The sequence below is a fragment of the Salvelinus fontinalis genome, chromosome 14 (assembly GCF_029448725.1).
Source record: "Salvelinus fontinalis isolate EN_2023a chromosome 14, ASM2944872v1, whole genome shotgun sequence".
NCBI lineage: Eukaryota > Metazoa > Chordata > Actinopteri > Salmoniformes > Salmonidae > Salvelinus > Salvelinus fontinalis.
In genome coordinates this window covers 21,606,092-21,622,697 of record NC_074678.1, presented here as the reverse complement: position 1 = coordinate 21,622,697, position 16,606 = coordinate 21,606,092, and the positions used below count along the sequence as shown (strand labels likewise).

Here is a 16,606-nt window from a genome sequence, read left to right as displayed (position 1 = left end):
TACAGTAGATCATAGGCAGGTAGATCTGCAGCAAAAGAGAGTGAGTCAGTTTGAGTGTGTCTCTCACCTGTCGTTTCTGGTCCCTGAAGAACTCCCCAGTGTTCTCTATGACCTGTTCATCAGTCAGCTGGGAGTAAGGCTGCTCCTTACAGAAGGTCAGGGTCTCCCACAGTGTCACCCCAAACGCCCACACGTCACTGGCTGTGGTGAACTTACCCTGGGAGTGAAGAGGCAGAACAACAGACATTAGGCTACATAAGTTATTGAGTTTAGATGATTTGTAGGGGCTTAAAAAAGGGGATAGTTCAACTGATAACCAAAGCCCTCATTCACAGGCCCATTACAGTAAACATACACTGAGTATATCAAACATTAGGAACATGCGCCCCCCCCCCCCCCCCCCCCCCCCCCTTTGCCCTCAGAACAGCCTCAATTTGTCAGAGCATGGACTCTACAAGGTGTCAAAAGCATTCTACAGGGATGCTGGCCTATGTTGACTCCAATGCTTCCCACAGTTGTGTCACAGACGCTTGGACCTTCTTTTTTGATATTTTCAGCGGTATTATTAACAAAGAGGCCCCCATAAAGAAAATGAGAATTAAAAACAGGTTCAGCACATGGTTCGACCGAGATCTTGCAGAGTTACTCCAGCTCAAGAATTGCATTTGGCGAAAGGCTCGGCAAACACATACTCAAGCTGACTGGCTATCGTTCGGGCAAATGAGAAATAAGTGCACTCAGGCTATCCGGAAGGCCAAAGTTAGTTACTTTAAGGAGCAGTTCTCTCTCTGTGGGTCTAACCCCAAGAAGTTCTAGAAAACGGTTAAAGACCTGGAGAATAAACCCTCCTCCTCACAGCTGCCCATGTCCCTTAAAGTTGATGATGTGGTTGTTACTGACAATAAGCACATGGCTGAGCTCTTTAATCACCACTGACCACATTAAGTCAGGATTACTATTTGACTCAGCCATGCCTCCTTGCAGGTCCAACATTTCCTCATCTCCCACCCCTTCTAATGCAACTAGCCCCGATGCTGCTCCCTCTTTTCCCCCTGCCCCGCTACAAAACTTTTCCCCACAGGCGGTCACTGAGTCCGAGGTGCTAAAGGAGCTCCTTAAACTTGACCCCAAAAAACGGGGTCAGATGGTTTAGACCCTTTCTTCTTTAAGGTTGCTGCTCCTGTCATCGCCAAGCCTATCTCTGACCTTTTTAACCTGTCTCTCATCTCTGGGGAGGTTCCCATTGCTTGGAAGGCAGCCACGTTTCGTCCTTTATTTAAAGGGGGAGATCAAGCTGATCCTAACTGTTATAGGCCTATTTCTATTTTGCCCTGTTTATCAAGTGTTGGAAAAACCTGTCAATAATCAACTGACTCGCTTTCTTGATGTCTATAGTATTCTCTCTGGTATGCAATCTGGTTTCCGCTCAGGTTATGGATGTGTCACTGCAACCTTAAAGGTCCTCAATGATGTCACCATTGCCCTTGAATCTAAGCAATGTTGTGCTGCTATTTTTATTGACTTGGCCAAAGATTTTGATACGGTAGACCATTCCATTCTTATGGGCCGGTTAAGGAGTATTGGTGTCTCCGAGGGGTCTTTGGCCTGGTTTGCTAACTATCTCTCTCAAAGAGTGCAGTGTATAAAGTCAGAACATTTGCTGTCTCAGCCAGTGCCTGTCACCAAGGGAGTACCACAAGGCTCGATCCTAGGCCCTACGCTCTTCTCAATTTACATCAACAACATAGCTCAGGCAGTAGGGAGCTCTCTCCTCCATTTATATGCAGATGATACAGTCTTAAACTTAGCTGACCCCTCCCCGGAATTTGTGTTAAACGCACTACAACAAAGCTTTCTTAGTGTCCAACAAACTTTCTCTGCCCTTAACCTTGTTCTGAACACCTCCAAAACAAAGGTCATGTGGTTTGGTAAGAAGAATGCTCCTCTCCCCACTGGTGTGATCATTACCTCTGAGGGTTTAGCGCTTGAGGTAGTCACTTCATACAAGTACTTGGGAGTATGGCTAGACAGTGCACTGTCATTCTCTCAGCACATATCAAAGATGCAGGCTAAAGTTACATCTAGACTTAGTTTCCTCTATCGTACTCGCTCCTCTTTCACCCCAGCTGCCAAACTAATCCTGATTCAGATGACCATCCTAACCATGCTAGATTAGGGAGATGTAATTTATAAATCGGCAGGTAAGGGTGCTCTCGTGAGGCTAGATGTTCTTTACAATTCGGCCATCAGATTTGCCACCAATGCTACTTATAGGACACGTCACTGCACTCTATACTCCTCTGTAAACTGGTCATCTCTGTATACCCGTCTCTGTAGACTCACTGGTCGATGCTTATTTATAAAACCCTCTTAGATAGGGGGAGGCCTGAGATATTTACTGCAGCCCTCATCCTTCACATACAACACCCGTTCTGCCAGTCGCATCCCTGGGTCGCTCCTCTTTTCAGTTCGCTGCAGCTAGCGACTGGAACGAGCTGCAACAAACACTCAAACTGGACAGTTTTATCTCAATCTCTTCATTCAAAGACTCAATCATGGACACTCTTACTGACAGTTGTGTCTGCTTTGCGTGATGTATTGTTGTCTCTACCTTCTTGCCCCTGTGCTGTTGTCTGTACCCAATAATGCTTGTACCATGTTTTGTGCTGCTACCATGTTGTGCTGCTGCCATGTTGTGTTGCTACCATGTTGTTGTCATGTTGTGTTGTTACCATACTGTGTTGTCATGTGTTGCTGCCATGCTATGTTCTTGTATTAGGTCTCTTTTATGTAGTATTGTGTTGTCTCTCTTGTCGTGATGTGTGTTTTGTCCTATATCTTTTTTTAAATGTTTAATCCCAGCCCTCGTCCCTGCAGGAATCTTTTTGCCTTTTGGTAGGCCTTCATTGTAAATAAGAATTTGTTCTTAACTGACTTTCCTAGTTAAATAAAGGTAAAAAAAAAAGAAAAAAAAAGAAAAGTGAACTAAGGTATCTATTCCATATAAGACCACCAGGGGGCCACCACGTCTCACCAGCTTCTCCCTCCCTCTCTCCCTCCGTCCCTCAGTCCTCACCAGCAGTATGCTCTCCCAGGACATCCATCGTATGGGCAGCACGGCCCGACCCTGGATGCGGTAGTAGTCTCCACTGTACAGGTTCCTGCTCATGCCAAAGTCAGCAATCTTGATGGTGTAGTTCTTCCCCACCAGACAGTTCCTCGTGGCCAGGTCTCTGTGGACAAAGTTAAGCGAGGAGAGGTACCTCATCCCTGAGGCAATCTGAGTGGCCATGTAGCGCAGGTCACTGTAGCTGGAGCAGAGGAGAGGCAGAGATGTAGAGAGAGAGAGTCAGCACCAGGAGAGGTGAAGAGATATACAGGATTACACACACACCCCTGCCCCAGCCTCCATCCCCTTATCCCTACCCGACAGTGGTTACGTTGCTGATGAGTGCTATCTGTCCCTCAGGTTCATGGCGGGACAGGAACTGGTTGAGGTCACCGTTCTCCATGTACTCTGTGATCATGCAGAGGGGGTCGCTGCAGATACACACGGCCAGCAGACGGATGATGTTGGGGTCCTTCAGACGTGACATGATCTTAATCTCCTTCAGAAAGTCATTCCTGATTATAACACAGAGGTCAGCGGTTAGAGGTCAGTAGGGAGACTGTGAGAGCTTTGAATGATAAATAGGAATTAATCCCAAAACACACACATAAAACATGTGCTGGAGGAATCACTCAAAACATGTCTACGTGGTCAATACATTTGGGAGCAGCATAGGCAGACATTCACTGTGTTCTCTGATCAGGAGTGTGCTTCCCCTCACCTGGCGTTTTTGTTAGCATCTGCTCTGAGCATCTTTACAGCAACCAGTACTGGCTGGTTGTCACTGATGTTGAAGGATAAATCCTCATCTATAAACTCCTTCATGGTCTCTGCCTCACACAAGTGGACCTGTAGGGAGACGGAATATGAAGACTCTGATCACTACATTTAGTGGTCACTAAAGATGGTTCTGAAGAGCCTGGAGACTCTGATCAACACATGACATCTAGTGGTCACTAACAATGGTTCTAAAGAGCCACAAAGGTTGCGCAAGCTTTTTCTTCAGCCTAAATCCCCAGATTAATCTAATTAATGACCCTGATCAATATTGTTAATCTCAGAAGTGCATAAGAAATTAGTTGAAATAATGTAACTCAAACATGGCATTGATTACTATGTAATGTCCAGAGAACACAAACCTCTCCAAACTGTCCCTCGCCCAGCTTCTCTTTGAAGGTGAGCAGTTTCCTGGGGAACTCTTCCACTGCCACGTCCTTCCCTGACAGCAGGTCCATGGTTAAAGCAGGGACGGCGTACGTGTTGCCCCCGGTTACGCCCTGCAGGTTGACGATGTCTGCCTCGGCATAGTGAGGGACTCCGTCCTGAGCAACTGTTGCAGTGGGAGCCTTGGAGGCTGTCACTGCTGTGCTGATCAAAGCTGATACCAGACAAAAGAGTTGAAGGTAGATTCAGCAATATGAGATCATCATACACAATGGGGTGACTTCATGCTTACAGAATGAGCAGACATGATCATTTTTCAACCTCCTTAATTCAACTCTCTCATGTCTTTTCTGGTCATTTAAACTCTGCCTTGTGTGTCTGGTCTACTCACCGGCATCCTCGGAGGTGTGGGAGAACTCAGGTAGCATGCGTATGAGTCGTGAGGGTTCCTGGTAGTCAGGGCCCAGGGGGAAGATACGCTCGTAGGTGGAGCTAGACTCCTGCTCGCTGGGTGCTGACGATGATGTCGGGTTGTTGTGGCTGTAGGCGAACGTCTCGCTCTGTAGTGACAGACTAGCAGTTAGTTCATCGTCCAGCATCCGCCGCGAGGCCTAGAATAAAGGATGCTGGGGTAAAGAGACACATCTGACCAGCCTTGATTGATCAACACATGGTAGGATTTATTTACCCAACTTTTAATAATATTTTACATTTCCGGATAGTTACAAACAGTCACAATAACTAACGTTCACAATTCAGAGATATGGAGCATCAAAATGCTTTTTAACTCAGGCAAAACTAATTTGTATGTATGTGTGACCAGGTGGCATCTCTCACCTTCTCCAGCATCTTCTGCCAGACCTGCCTCCAGAGGATGATGACAATGATGGCGACAAGGATAAGAATGATGGCCACCAGGCAGACAATCAGAATTCTGGTGTTGCTGTCATCTATTTTGTGGGTGGGGTCATCCCCTGGGGAGGGGATAGAGGAAGACATAATTTGATTGGATTACATAATTAAAGCAGGAAATTCTTTGCACGAAATGCATTGCTCACGGGTGGGAGTGTGTGTTAAAAAAGGTAAATACTGTTACAGCTTGTGTTTGTGTGATGCATGTGGAGTGGGCACTGACCTGGTTGAGTGCTAGTGGGGGGGCTGCTGCCAGTCTTGGGGGGAGCCAGGGTAGTGTTGTACATGGCTGTGTCTGGAAGAGCAGAGACAGACGTGAATCACAACAAAGAACAGATAATAGTTTACAGATTCATATTGAAAGGGGTGTTCTCTATACATGAGTTGGAGGTGATCTGAGGTGTGTGTACCGGTACACATGTTTACCTGACTGGAAGGTGATTTCGCTAAACATCATCCAGGCTTCAGCGAAGTAGAACTGGCACTTGATTGCGCTGGCCATATGATTGGCCAGAGAGATGGTGACGAAGCGGGCGCTGAGATTGACGTCATCCACCACTGGACTAAAGGAAAGGGGCGTGGCCTCCCAGTCAGCCTCAGAACGGAAGTAACACACCACCTGGCGGAACGCCTTGACATGCTTCATGAACATGTTGTTACAGTGCACCTAGAAACAGAGAAAGAGAGAGACAGAAAGAGAGAGGGGAGAGCAAGAGGGGTATATGTTGTTACAGTGAAACAGGTTATTACAATCAACCTGCAGGAAAAACATTTTAGGGTGATGGAAATAGGGTCAAGAAGCTGAAAGATTTAGAAATGCAATGCCTGTTATTTGGGAGGTGGTGAACACTTGAAATGCCAGCTGGAGTAGAAATGGGGCTCCCGAGTGGCGCAGCGGTCTAAGGCACTGCATCTCAATGCTAGAGGCGTCACTACAGACCCTGGTTTGATTCCAGTCTGTACCACAACAGGCACAATTGGCCCAGTGTCGTCCGGTTTAGGGTTTGGCTGGGGTAGGCCGTCATTGTAAATAAGAATTTGTTCTTAACTGACTTGCCTAGTTAAATAAATAAAGGTTAAATTAAAAAAAGAGGTTGTCTGCCTCCCCACAATCCTTTCACACACACCTTCATGGTGGTGAAATTGCGAGTGCGGTCAAACTCGAACATGATCTCCACGTATCCATTGGGAAAGCTCTCATTGGTCCATCCCACGTAGTCGTAACCAGGCCACACATTGTAGACGTGGCTGTGGCTGAAGTCATCTAATCCACACATTCCATCAGTCAGCTGGCCTAGCCCCTCCGTCATACTGGGGATGGAGAAGAAAAAGGGGAGAGGAGAGGAAGATAGAGCTCAGTGTTGGAGTATTTTGAGGTAGTCAAAATACAAAGTAAAAATGTCTAGAAAACTTTGTTTCTGTGGTGAACAAGAGAGTCTGTGGCTGAACTATCCTTTTAAGGAGACCTGGCGACATGTAAACAACTACTTGACAACCTTGCTTGGCACACAATAATGACTAGTTTCATGTTTAATTACAAATTTTATTTACAATGCTAAATATTTATTTTGTGAGGAGGAAGGTGGAGAGAAACTATTTCACTATGTGTTTGTTCAACCTCCCTCCACCCACCACTAGGTGGTAGCATCATATTATCCACCACCCTCAATATCTCATCTTGGCTGTGGTGTCAAAACAGCCATTTTCTCTTCTTGGACTACTTTAACAGACTCAAACTCAGAGAGTGAGAGGAGAAAGAAAGAAGCGAGGGAGAGAGACTTCCTGACTACTATAGCAGAGACAAACTGATGGCAGTGTAATGGAGGATATTGTTCAGCACACAGTGACTCAAACACTAACACAGAAAGGAAGGATACCCAAATAGTAATTTATGCTCCCAAGACGTCAGGTTTAATTCCAAAGACACTTAATCAAACTCTCCCACGCGTTCATGGATCAGAAGCCATCCGTGGGTGTAATTGTTTGTGTGTGTGTGTGGCATAACCACAGTGACCCATGCCACGGTCTACATCCTGCCAGAACTATGGCAACCAGGCAACAACAGGGCCAGTGTAGAACCAAGGCTCAGAGGTTGGTGAAGGAAAGACAAAAGCAGTAGGAGGAAGAACAGAGAATGAGTTTGGATGAACCGAGAGAGGAGGGATATATTGAGAAGCGGAATGAGAAGGTGGAAAAAATAAGGACAAGGATGAAGGAAAAGAGAAAAGAGGAGGAGCAAGATGACGAGGGAGAACGAGAAGGAAAAGGAGTTATGCACACCCACCTGTAGATGACGGCTCCATCATACACCGAGTCATTGAGGTGGACAGGCTGGCCCTCCAGACTCATCTGTTCTCCTGCTGGGGCGTTGTAGGACACCAGACCATCTGAAATAGAGAGAGAGAGAGAGACTGCATTAGCCCACTGAGCTAAAGCCTAGGCAGTGAGTTTGCCCAATTCTGTCTACCTATGGCTCAGAGTAGGGAGCTCCTCCTCCTATCCCTTTCTCCTCTCCATCTGTCTTACCAAGCCACTCACAGCCGTAGAGCTCTACCCTCATGCAGACGTTCATGGAGTGGTCTGAGACGGGCATGAACCTCACGAAGCGGGCGATGATCGGAGGCTCCAGGTCCTTCAGCACAATGTCATATGCATTCCTGTTTCCCTCTATCACCTACAGCCATGTCACACACAGATATTAATCAATCACCAATTAGCCTAATTAATAAGAAATAAATCACACATTCCAGTTCCCCTTAACCACCGAGAGTGACGTCACAAATCACCAATATGACCATTATCAATGTATTAACATTTTTATATTCCTGTCCTCCTTGTCAATCATTAATCTTGTAAATCAATATTCAATAACTGACTGACTGACTGATTACCTGTTTGCCATGCCTGTTCCTCCAGGAAATCCAGCGGCTGCCGTCACGGCTATATTTAATCTTGTACATCTGGGCGAACTCGTTGCCGATGCCCCCTGCGTGGCGGCCCTGGGTGCCCACCAGGGTGATGAAGTGGAGGGAACGCAGGTCTATCTGGAGGAACTCCTTCAGGCTGTCTGGTTCCACCGTTATCTCTGGACACCACGCACCATCACCCTCCTCAAAGTCTAACCTGAGGGTGGGAGATAAAGGGGTGGAGAGGATGGGACAGAGAGGAAGGGGTGAAGAGGGTGGGAGAGAGAGGAGGGGGTGGAGAGGGTGGGAGAGAGAGGAGGGGTGGAGAGGGTGGGAGAGAGAGGAGGGGGTGGGAGAGAGGAAGGGGTGGAAAGGGGTGGAAAGAGGGCAGAAGAGGGAGAGAATAGAAATAAAAAGGAGAGTAGAGAGAAAGGGAGGTGGTGAACACAGATAGAGAAAGGGAGGAGGGAACAGAGAGAGATGGAGGGAAAGGGAAGAGAAAAGGGAGAGAGAGGTCAGTGGAAAGTGAGTGTGTTGGGTGGATGTCAGTTCATACAGTCTGTTAAACAAACACATTTGTCGTAAATTAATGTGAAAGTGTTAATGTAGGGTTGAGCTGGCAGGGGAGAGGGGAGGCTAGGCCAGAATAAAACTATGCTGTCCAGAACAGAACCTAGATTACACCATTATTCTAAAAATGAGAGCAGGCCACCCATTCTCCAACAAGCACACATGCACACGCACACACAATCACTCTCTCTGTTTCTTATTTTTTTCTCTCGCTCTTTCCAGGCTTAACCATGTTTTTTTTTACACACAGAGAGCAGAAACTGATACAAAGTTAACTGAAAACACACACAATCTTGAAAACTGTATGCGAGTGTATATGAATGTGCATGAGTGTTTGTGTGTGTAGTTGTGGGGGGAGCCTGCATGTGTCCAGTCCACAATCGAAATTGAGAGGTATTTATGGATGTATGTGTGTGTGTTTGTGTGTGTCACTGGCGGCCGGTGCAACTTAAGATGAGGGAGGATGATTATTGTTGTTATGAGCATGGCTTTATTTCTATTACAGCATAATGGATGCCTGTAATTCATATTCTATTCACCCAGATAAATGTAACATCAATAGGTTTAGGCTACTACATGATACTCTAATTTCCCCTATACCCATTGTCGTGTCTTTGGCATCATTAAAGTGAAGACTGTTATTTTATCAAATCAATTCTCTGTAATTATTATTACGTGATTAAACTAATCATGTAAATGTAATTAACTACGAAGTTGGGGCACCAAGGAAAATCTTCAGATTACAAAGTTATAATTTTCCTAATATAACTCTTCAGATATTTCAATATCTGATCAATTAGTCTTCTAATTAATGAATTATTCTTTACCTCACGTTAGTCTCATTCCAAACATCGTAAATGGTTGGTTATCTGCACAAACCCAGCCTTTACTATGAATCATCCATACACCAATTGTCTTAATCATTTATTTACTAACTAACTAACTAATCACAGAAATGCATTAAACAAACAACACAGTAGATATGGTTACAAGGAAATGATAGGGGAGGTTCCCTAGTGGGCTAAGCATGACGGCTTGGTGGACAAACGGAAGTGGGTGTAGACTGAGAAGGGCGGGAAAGCCAAAAATTAGTCACTACACAGTTGATAATTATATTAATTGAAATGCTAATCCTCTGCACATGAACGCTCACTCATTCGGGAATAATTGCAATCAATATATATTTACGCTCAGTGTGTCGTCGTGATCTCTGTTGGAATATTACGTCTTTCTGTCGGAGAGTTCGTCCGAGCGTCTCTCTCTGCTTCCCTGAAGTATTTCGTGGTTAGAATGGATACTTCAGAGTACCATTCAGAAATGTTCTCATAGGTATAGATGTTTCGGCAGTTGTCAGTCTTCGCATCCCAGGTTGACATAATTTCTAGCGGCAGACTAGTGATTAGTATCTAAGATTTGCTCTTATTCTGTAGGGATCGATAATCTCAGAGTTGAACCATTTCCCGAGTGTAGCCAATGCTCCACGTGGTATGGTTAGGAATTCAACAACCATTACAACCTTAGCTTAAACTGAGGTTTTTGTGGTCTCTACTCAAACCTTTGCCCCCTCAGCTGACCGAGATATGCATGGTCTGAAGAGGATTTCTTCAAGAGGGTTTTTTATTCGTAACAGTAGAAAAGGGCTGTTCGTGTAGGAGAGAGAGGTGGAAGCCACTAGCTAAACCCAAAAAGGGACACGTCATGACACCATCATGAGGTTGCTACAACCTAGCCTATGAATGAAAGTTTACAATGTAGCTGGGTGCACAGGTAGAGTAGTCAAGGTGACAGAGTGACACATTCAATACCGCCTTGCACACCCTTGCCTGCATCTAGATGATTTTGGGAGTAATCATTAGCCCAACAGTTGAAAATGTGAATTTCTATTGGACAAATTCAGTTTTTTTTTATTTTTATCCCTGCTTCTTTCCGTTAGCTTCCGTTTAAGAAACATTTTTCAACAGAATCGGCGTAGAGTTCACTTTCATAGCAGCCACATAAAAACAGCACAATCACTTTGCTTGTTATATATATATAATTCCTTCTCACAACCATCTATGTGCTCTCCTCCTCTCACCTTGTCTGTGGACTTGTGCACAACACATCAGCTGTCTGTAACCAGGCAAAAAATACCTTTCCAACCAAACCCGCATATCATGACCGCTACACACATCCTACATCGTTGTCACATCATAGTAAGCATAGCTACTAGAACTAACTCATTAGTAAACCCACTACAATCATGCAGTACAGTGTACTGTCAGAAAGCAGATTAGCAGTTACACCGGTGGGCCGGTGGCAATGAATTAATAAAACCAAAAGCTTACCTTGACTTGGAAGAGTTCCAGTGTTGGATAGCCATTGCCTGCTAGCTAACATAGCATACGTCTCTTTTTGAGCCAGGTGTTTGAGTAGGCTAAACTAGCTAGCTGCATATGCTATCTAAATGAAAGTTAAAAAAAATACAACCAAATATAGTTAGCGCTCTCTCTCTCTTGCTTCTCCTTAATTTAGGAAGAAATTCATTTGTTCAAAACTGTTCAACTATTGTCTTTCTCTCTCTTTGAGTCAACTACTCACCACATTTTATGCACTGCACTGCAGTGCTAGCTAGCTTTAGTTTATGCTTTCAGTAATAGATTAATTATCTGATCTTTTGATTGGGTGGACAGCATGTCAGTTCATGCTGCAAGAGCTATGATAGGTTGGAGGACGTCCTCCGGAAGTTGACATAATTACTGTGCAAGTCTATAGAAAGGGGTGAGAACCATGAGCCTCGTAGGTTTTATATTGAGGTCAATGTACCTAGAGGAAGACAGACGCTAGCTGTCCTCCGGCTACACCATGGTGTTACCCTACAGAGAGCTGTTGAGGATACTGTAGACCTTCAATGCAAAACAGTGTGTTTTAATCAGTTATTTGGTGATGTGAATATATTTAGCATAGTCTTAACTAAAAAGGTTAACTTCAATGTTTCACTATTTTATTTGTATGAAATTCACTGAGGAGAATGGTACTCCCCTTCCTCCTCTGAGGAGCCTCCACTGTGGGTGTGTGTGTGTGTCCGCGTGTGTGTATACACGTGTGTGTGTATACAGTACCTGCCGTATCTAGCAGCTGTAGACTCAGACCACTGACTGGAGGCTGAGATGTCTTCATCCTGAATCTCTCCTCCGGACATCCCCAGAGGGTACCGACACACACCTACAACACAACTCAGCTTTTAGTACAAGCATGTATGTGCGCACCCATGCAAATGCACACATATATGCAAAGCATATACAGTTGAAGTCGGAAGTTTACATACACCTTAGCCAAATACATTTAAACTCAGTTTTTCACAAATCCTTACATTTAATCAGAGTAAAAATCCCTGTCTTAGGTCAGTTAGGATCACCACTTTATTTTAAGAATGTGAAATGTCAGAATAATAGTAGAGAATTATTTATTTCAGCTTTTATTTCTTTCATCACATTCCCAGTAGATTCAGAAGCTTACATACACTCAATTAGTATTTGGTAGTGTAACAGTATAACTTTAAACCGTCCCCTCGCCCCGACCCGGGCGCGAACCAGGGACCCTCTGCACACATCGACAACAGTCACCCACGAAGCAGCGTTACCCATCGCTCCACAAAAGCCACGGCCCTTGCAAAGCAAGGGGCAACACTACTTAAGTCTCAGAGCAAGTGACGTAACTGATTGAAATGCTACTAGCGCGTACCCGCTAACTAGCTAGCCATTTCACATCCGTTACAGTAGCATTGCCTTTAAATTGTTTAACTTGGTTCAAACGTTTAGGGTAGCCTTCCACAACCTTCTCACAATAAGTTGGGTGAATTTTGGCCCATTCCTCCTGCCAGAGCTGGTGTAACTGAGTCAGGTTAGTAGGCCTCCTTGATCGCACACACTTTTTCAGTTCTGCCCACAAATTGTCTATAGGATTGAGGTCAGGGCTTTGTGATGACCACTCCAATACCTTGACTTTGTTGTCCTTTAGCCATTTTGCCACAACTTTGGAAGTATGCTTGGGGTCATTGTCCATTTGAAAGACCCATTTGCGACCAAGATTTAACTTCCTGACTGATGTCTTGAGATGTTGCTTCAATATATCCACATAATTTTCCTCCTCTTGATGCCATCTATTTTGTGAAGAGCACTAGTCCCTCCTGCAGCAAAGCACCCCCACAACATGATGCTAACACCCCTGTCCTTCACGGTTGGGATGGTGTTCTTCGGCTTGCAAGACTCCCCCTTTTTCCTCCAAACATAACGATGGTCATTATGGCCAAACAGTTCTATTTTTGTTTGATCAGACCAGAGGACATTTCTCCAAAAAGTGTGATCTTTGTCCCCATGTGCAGTTGCAAATCATAGTCTGGCTTTTTTATGGCGAATTTTGGAGCAGTGGCTTCTTCCTTGCTGAGCGGCCTTTCAGGTTATGTCGATATAGGACTCATTTCACTATGGATATAGATACTTTTGTACCTGTTTCCTCTAGCATCTTCACAAGGTCCTTTGCTGTTGTTCTGGGATTGATTGGCACTTTTTGCAACAAAGTACGTTCATCTCTAGGAGACAGAACGCGTCTCCTTCCTGAGCGGTATGACAGCTATGTGGTCCCATGGTGTTTATACTTGCGTACTATTGTTTATACAGATGAACGTGGTACCTTCAGGCGCTTGGAAATTGCTCCATTTTTTTCTGAGGTCTTGGCGGATTTCTTTTGATTTTCCCATGATGTCAAGAAAAGATGCAATGAGTTTGAAGGTAGACTTTGAAATACACTGCTCAAAAAAATAAAGGGAACACTAAAATAACACATCCTAGATCTTAATGAATTAAATATTCTTATTAAATACTTTTTTCATTACATAGTTGAATGTGCTGACAACAAAATCACACAAAAATTATCAATGGAAATCAAATTTATCAACCCATGGAGGTCTGGATTTGGAGTCACACTCAAAATTAAAGTGGAAAACCACACTACAGGCTGATCCAACTTTGATGTAATGTCCTTAAAACAAGTCAAAATGAGGCTCAGTAGTGTGTGTGGCCTCCACGTGCCTGTATGACCTCCCTACAACGCCTGGGCATGCTCCTGATGAGGTGGCGGATGGTCTCCTGAGGGATCTCCTCCCAGACCTGGACTAAAGCATCCGCCAACTCCTGGACAGTCTGTGGTGCAACGTGGCGTTGGTGGATGGAGCGAGACATGATGTCCCAGATGTGCTCAATTGGATTCAGGTCTGGGGAACGGGCGGGCCAGTCCATAGCATCAATGCCTTCCTCTTGCAGGAACTGCTGACACACTCCAGCCACATGAGGTCTAGCATTGTCTTGCATTAGGAGGAACGCAGGGCCAACCGCACCAGCATATGGTCTCACAAGGTGTCTGAGGATCTCATCTCGGTACCTAATGGCAGTCAGGCTACCTCTGGCGAGCACATGGAGGGCTGTGCGGCCCCCCAAAGAAATGCCACCCCACACCATGACTGACCCACCGCCAAACTGGTCATGCTGGAGGATGTTGCAGGCAGCAGAACGTTCTCCACGGCGTCTCCAGACTCTGTCACGTCTGTCACATGTGCTCAGTGTGAACCTGCTTTCATCTGTGAAGAGCACAGGGCGCCAGTGGCGAATTTGCCAATCTTGATGTTCTCTGGCAAATGCCAAATGTCCTGCACGGTGTTGGGCTGTAAGCACAACCCCCACGTGTGGACGTCGGGCCCTCATACCACCCTCATGGAGTCTGTTTCTGACCGTTTGAGCAGACACATGCACATTTGTGGCAAGCTGGAGGTCATTTTGCAGGGCTCTGGCAGGTAGCGGTTCTGCTGCTGGGTTGTTGCCCTCCTACGGCCTCCTCCACGTCTCCTGATGTACTGGCCTGTCTCCTGGTAGCGCCTCCATGCTCTGGACACTACGCTGACAGACACAGCAAACCTTTTTGCCACAGCTCGCATTGATGTGTCATCCTGGATGAGCTGCACTACCTGAGCCACTTGTGTGGGTTGTAGACTCCATCTCATGCTACCACTAGAATGAAAGCACTGCCAGCATTCAAAAGTGACCAAAACATCAGCCAGGAAGCATAGGAACTGAGAAGTGGTCTGTGGTCACCACCTGCAGAACCACACCTTTATTGGGGGTGTCTTGCTAATTGCCTATAATTTCCACCTTTTTTCTATTTCATTTCCACAACAGCATGTGAAATTTATTGTCAATCAGTGTTGCTTCCTAAGTGGACAGTTTGATTTCACAGAAGTGTGATTGACTTGGAGTTACATTGTGTTGTTTAAGTGTTCCCTTTATTTTTTTGAGCAGTGTACATCCAAAGGTACACACCTCCAATTGACTCAAATTATGTCAATTAGCCTATCAGAAGCTTCTAAAGCCATGTCATCATTTTCTGGAATTTTTCAAGCTGTTTAAAGGCACAGTCAACTTTGTGTATGTAAACTTCTGACCCACTGGAATTGTGATCAAGTGAATTATACGTGAAATAATTTGTCTGTAAACAATTGTTGGAAAAATGACTTAAGTGTCATGCACAAAGTAGATGTCCTAACCAACTTGCCAAAACTATAGATTGTTAACAAGAAACTTGTGGAGTGGTTGAAAAACGAGTTTCAATGACTCCAACCTAAGTGTATGTAAACTTCCGACTTCATCTGTAAGCCAGGAATCATCTACTAGATTCAGCTGCGGGGCGATTTCTTTGGTCGGGGTGCCAGAACATAATTACAAATAATTTGTTGACTGCAAATTGACCGCAAGAAGCCCAAACAGAGATGATATTTGACTAAAACATTCATTTCAAACCTTGCTTACATTTTTAAATGATCACGTCTCTCTACTATGCATGGAAATACTTGGGAACAGATTCTCCAAATGAAAATCACTTGGAGCTGATTTCCTGGTGTTTTTACAGTTTATGACCAACAATGAAAATGTAACCTCCCAAAAAAACGTTCTTTGGGAAGCCAAATAAAACCACACACGGCCAAATCCGGCCCGCGAGTCGCAGGTTGGGATACCCTAATATAGGCAATAGCTCCAGAAATATTCAGGTCTGGACCACCTCCGCTACACAAAGGTGTATGGTATTAACTTTTACAGGCTGACTACACTGCTCGCATCGCGTGCACGAGCATTGCAAATTAAATGTAGAAATGTATATTATTAAATTATTGCACCCACACTGTTCGGGCGCGCCAACGAGCGTCTGCGTTGCCAAGGGCTAAAATAGAAGTCAGTTCTATTTGTGACGCAGATTGCGCTGCAAGTCCTGCCTCTCCCATCTCCTCATTGGTTTATAGAAGCAGGTTATATTGCGATTGGCAACTTTCATAAATTAGGTGCATTACCGCCACGACCTCGTTCGTCTTTCAGTCACCCACGTGGGTATAACCAATGAGGAGATGGCACGTGGGTGACTGAAAGATGAACGAGGTCGTGGCGATAATGCACCTAATTTATGAAAGTTGCCAATCGCAATATAAAGTCAAAAGAAGGAAAGCCTAGAAGGAGGAGAGATGACTAGAAACGATTCGGGTTGACCGTTTTATGTGTGGATTAATTGTCGGAGTAGAGGACCTTGTGCATTTCAGGTAAAATAACAACTCAATGTTTATATCCCAGGACAAATTATCTAGCGTTAGCAAGCTAGCTAAATTGGACAAATTAGCTAGCAACTGCAAGCTAGCTAGCTAAATTGCCATAAATGTTTAATGCTTTTCGACCTGTCCCCAAATTAATGTAATTGGTTCAGAGTTTGTTTTGATATTTTAATCTGCGTGTTGTGATCGCGTTTGGTGTGGGGGAACAAAATACATACATGCACGATGGCGTACACGCGCAGCCGGTTTGGGTTCCGTGTTACTGGTGGGAGTGCTGAGCTCTCAGACAAACACATAGTCTGTATTGACCAGGCTTATCTGTCT

The 16,606-nt window shown here is 44.9% G+C and overlaps 1 protein-coding gene across 3 annotated transcripts in view; it reads right to left on the bottom strand.

The window, feature by feature from the left end:
• LOC129869609 (discoidin domain-containing receptor 2-like) overlaps positions 1–16,606 on the bottom strand; it is a 54,203-nt gene that overhangs the window by 2,907 nt on the left and 34,690 nt on the right. Inside the window, exons 3-16 of one of the 3 annotated variants that reach the window (XM_055944159.1) lie at positions 11,760–11,862; positions 8,077–8,308; positions 7,712–7,859; positions 7,470–7,572; positions 6,313–6,496; positions 5,612–5,852; positions 5,409–5,480; positions 5,111–5,247; positions 4,665–4,884; positions 4,249–4,487; positions 3,831–3,958; positions 3,427–3,624; positions 3,077–3,311; positions 68–217 (exon numbers count right to left, since the gene is read on the bottom strand). In XM_055944159.1, coding sequence (XP_055800134.1) covers positions 68–217; positions 3,077–3,311; positions 3,427–3,624; positions 3,831–3,958; positions 4,249–4,487; positions 4,665–4,884; positions 5,111–5,247; positions 5,409–5,480; positions 5,612–5,852; positions 6,313–6,496; positions 7,470–7,572; positions 7,712–7,859; positions 8,077–8,308; positions 11,760–11,862 — 2,390 coding nt within the window. The remainder of the gene's footprint in view (positions 1–67; positions 218–3,076; positions 3,312–3,426; positions 3,625–3,830; positions 3,959–4,248; positions 4,488–4,664; positions 4,885–5,110; positions 5,248–5,408; positions 5,481–5,611; positions 5,853–6,312; positions 6,497–7,469; positions 7,573–7,711; positions 7,860–8,076; positions 8,309–11,759; positions 11,863–16,606) is intronic. The other 2 variants (XM_055944161.1, XM_055944160.1) reach the window with 2 other exon arrangements.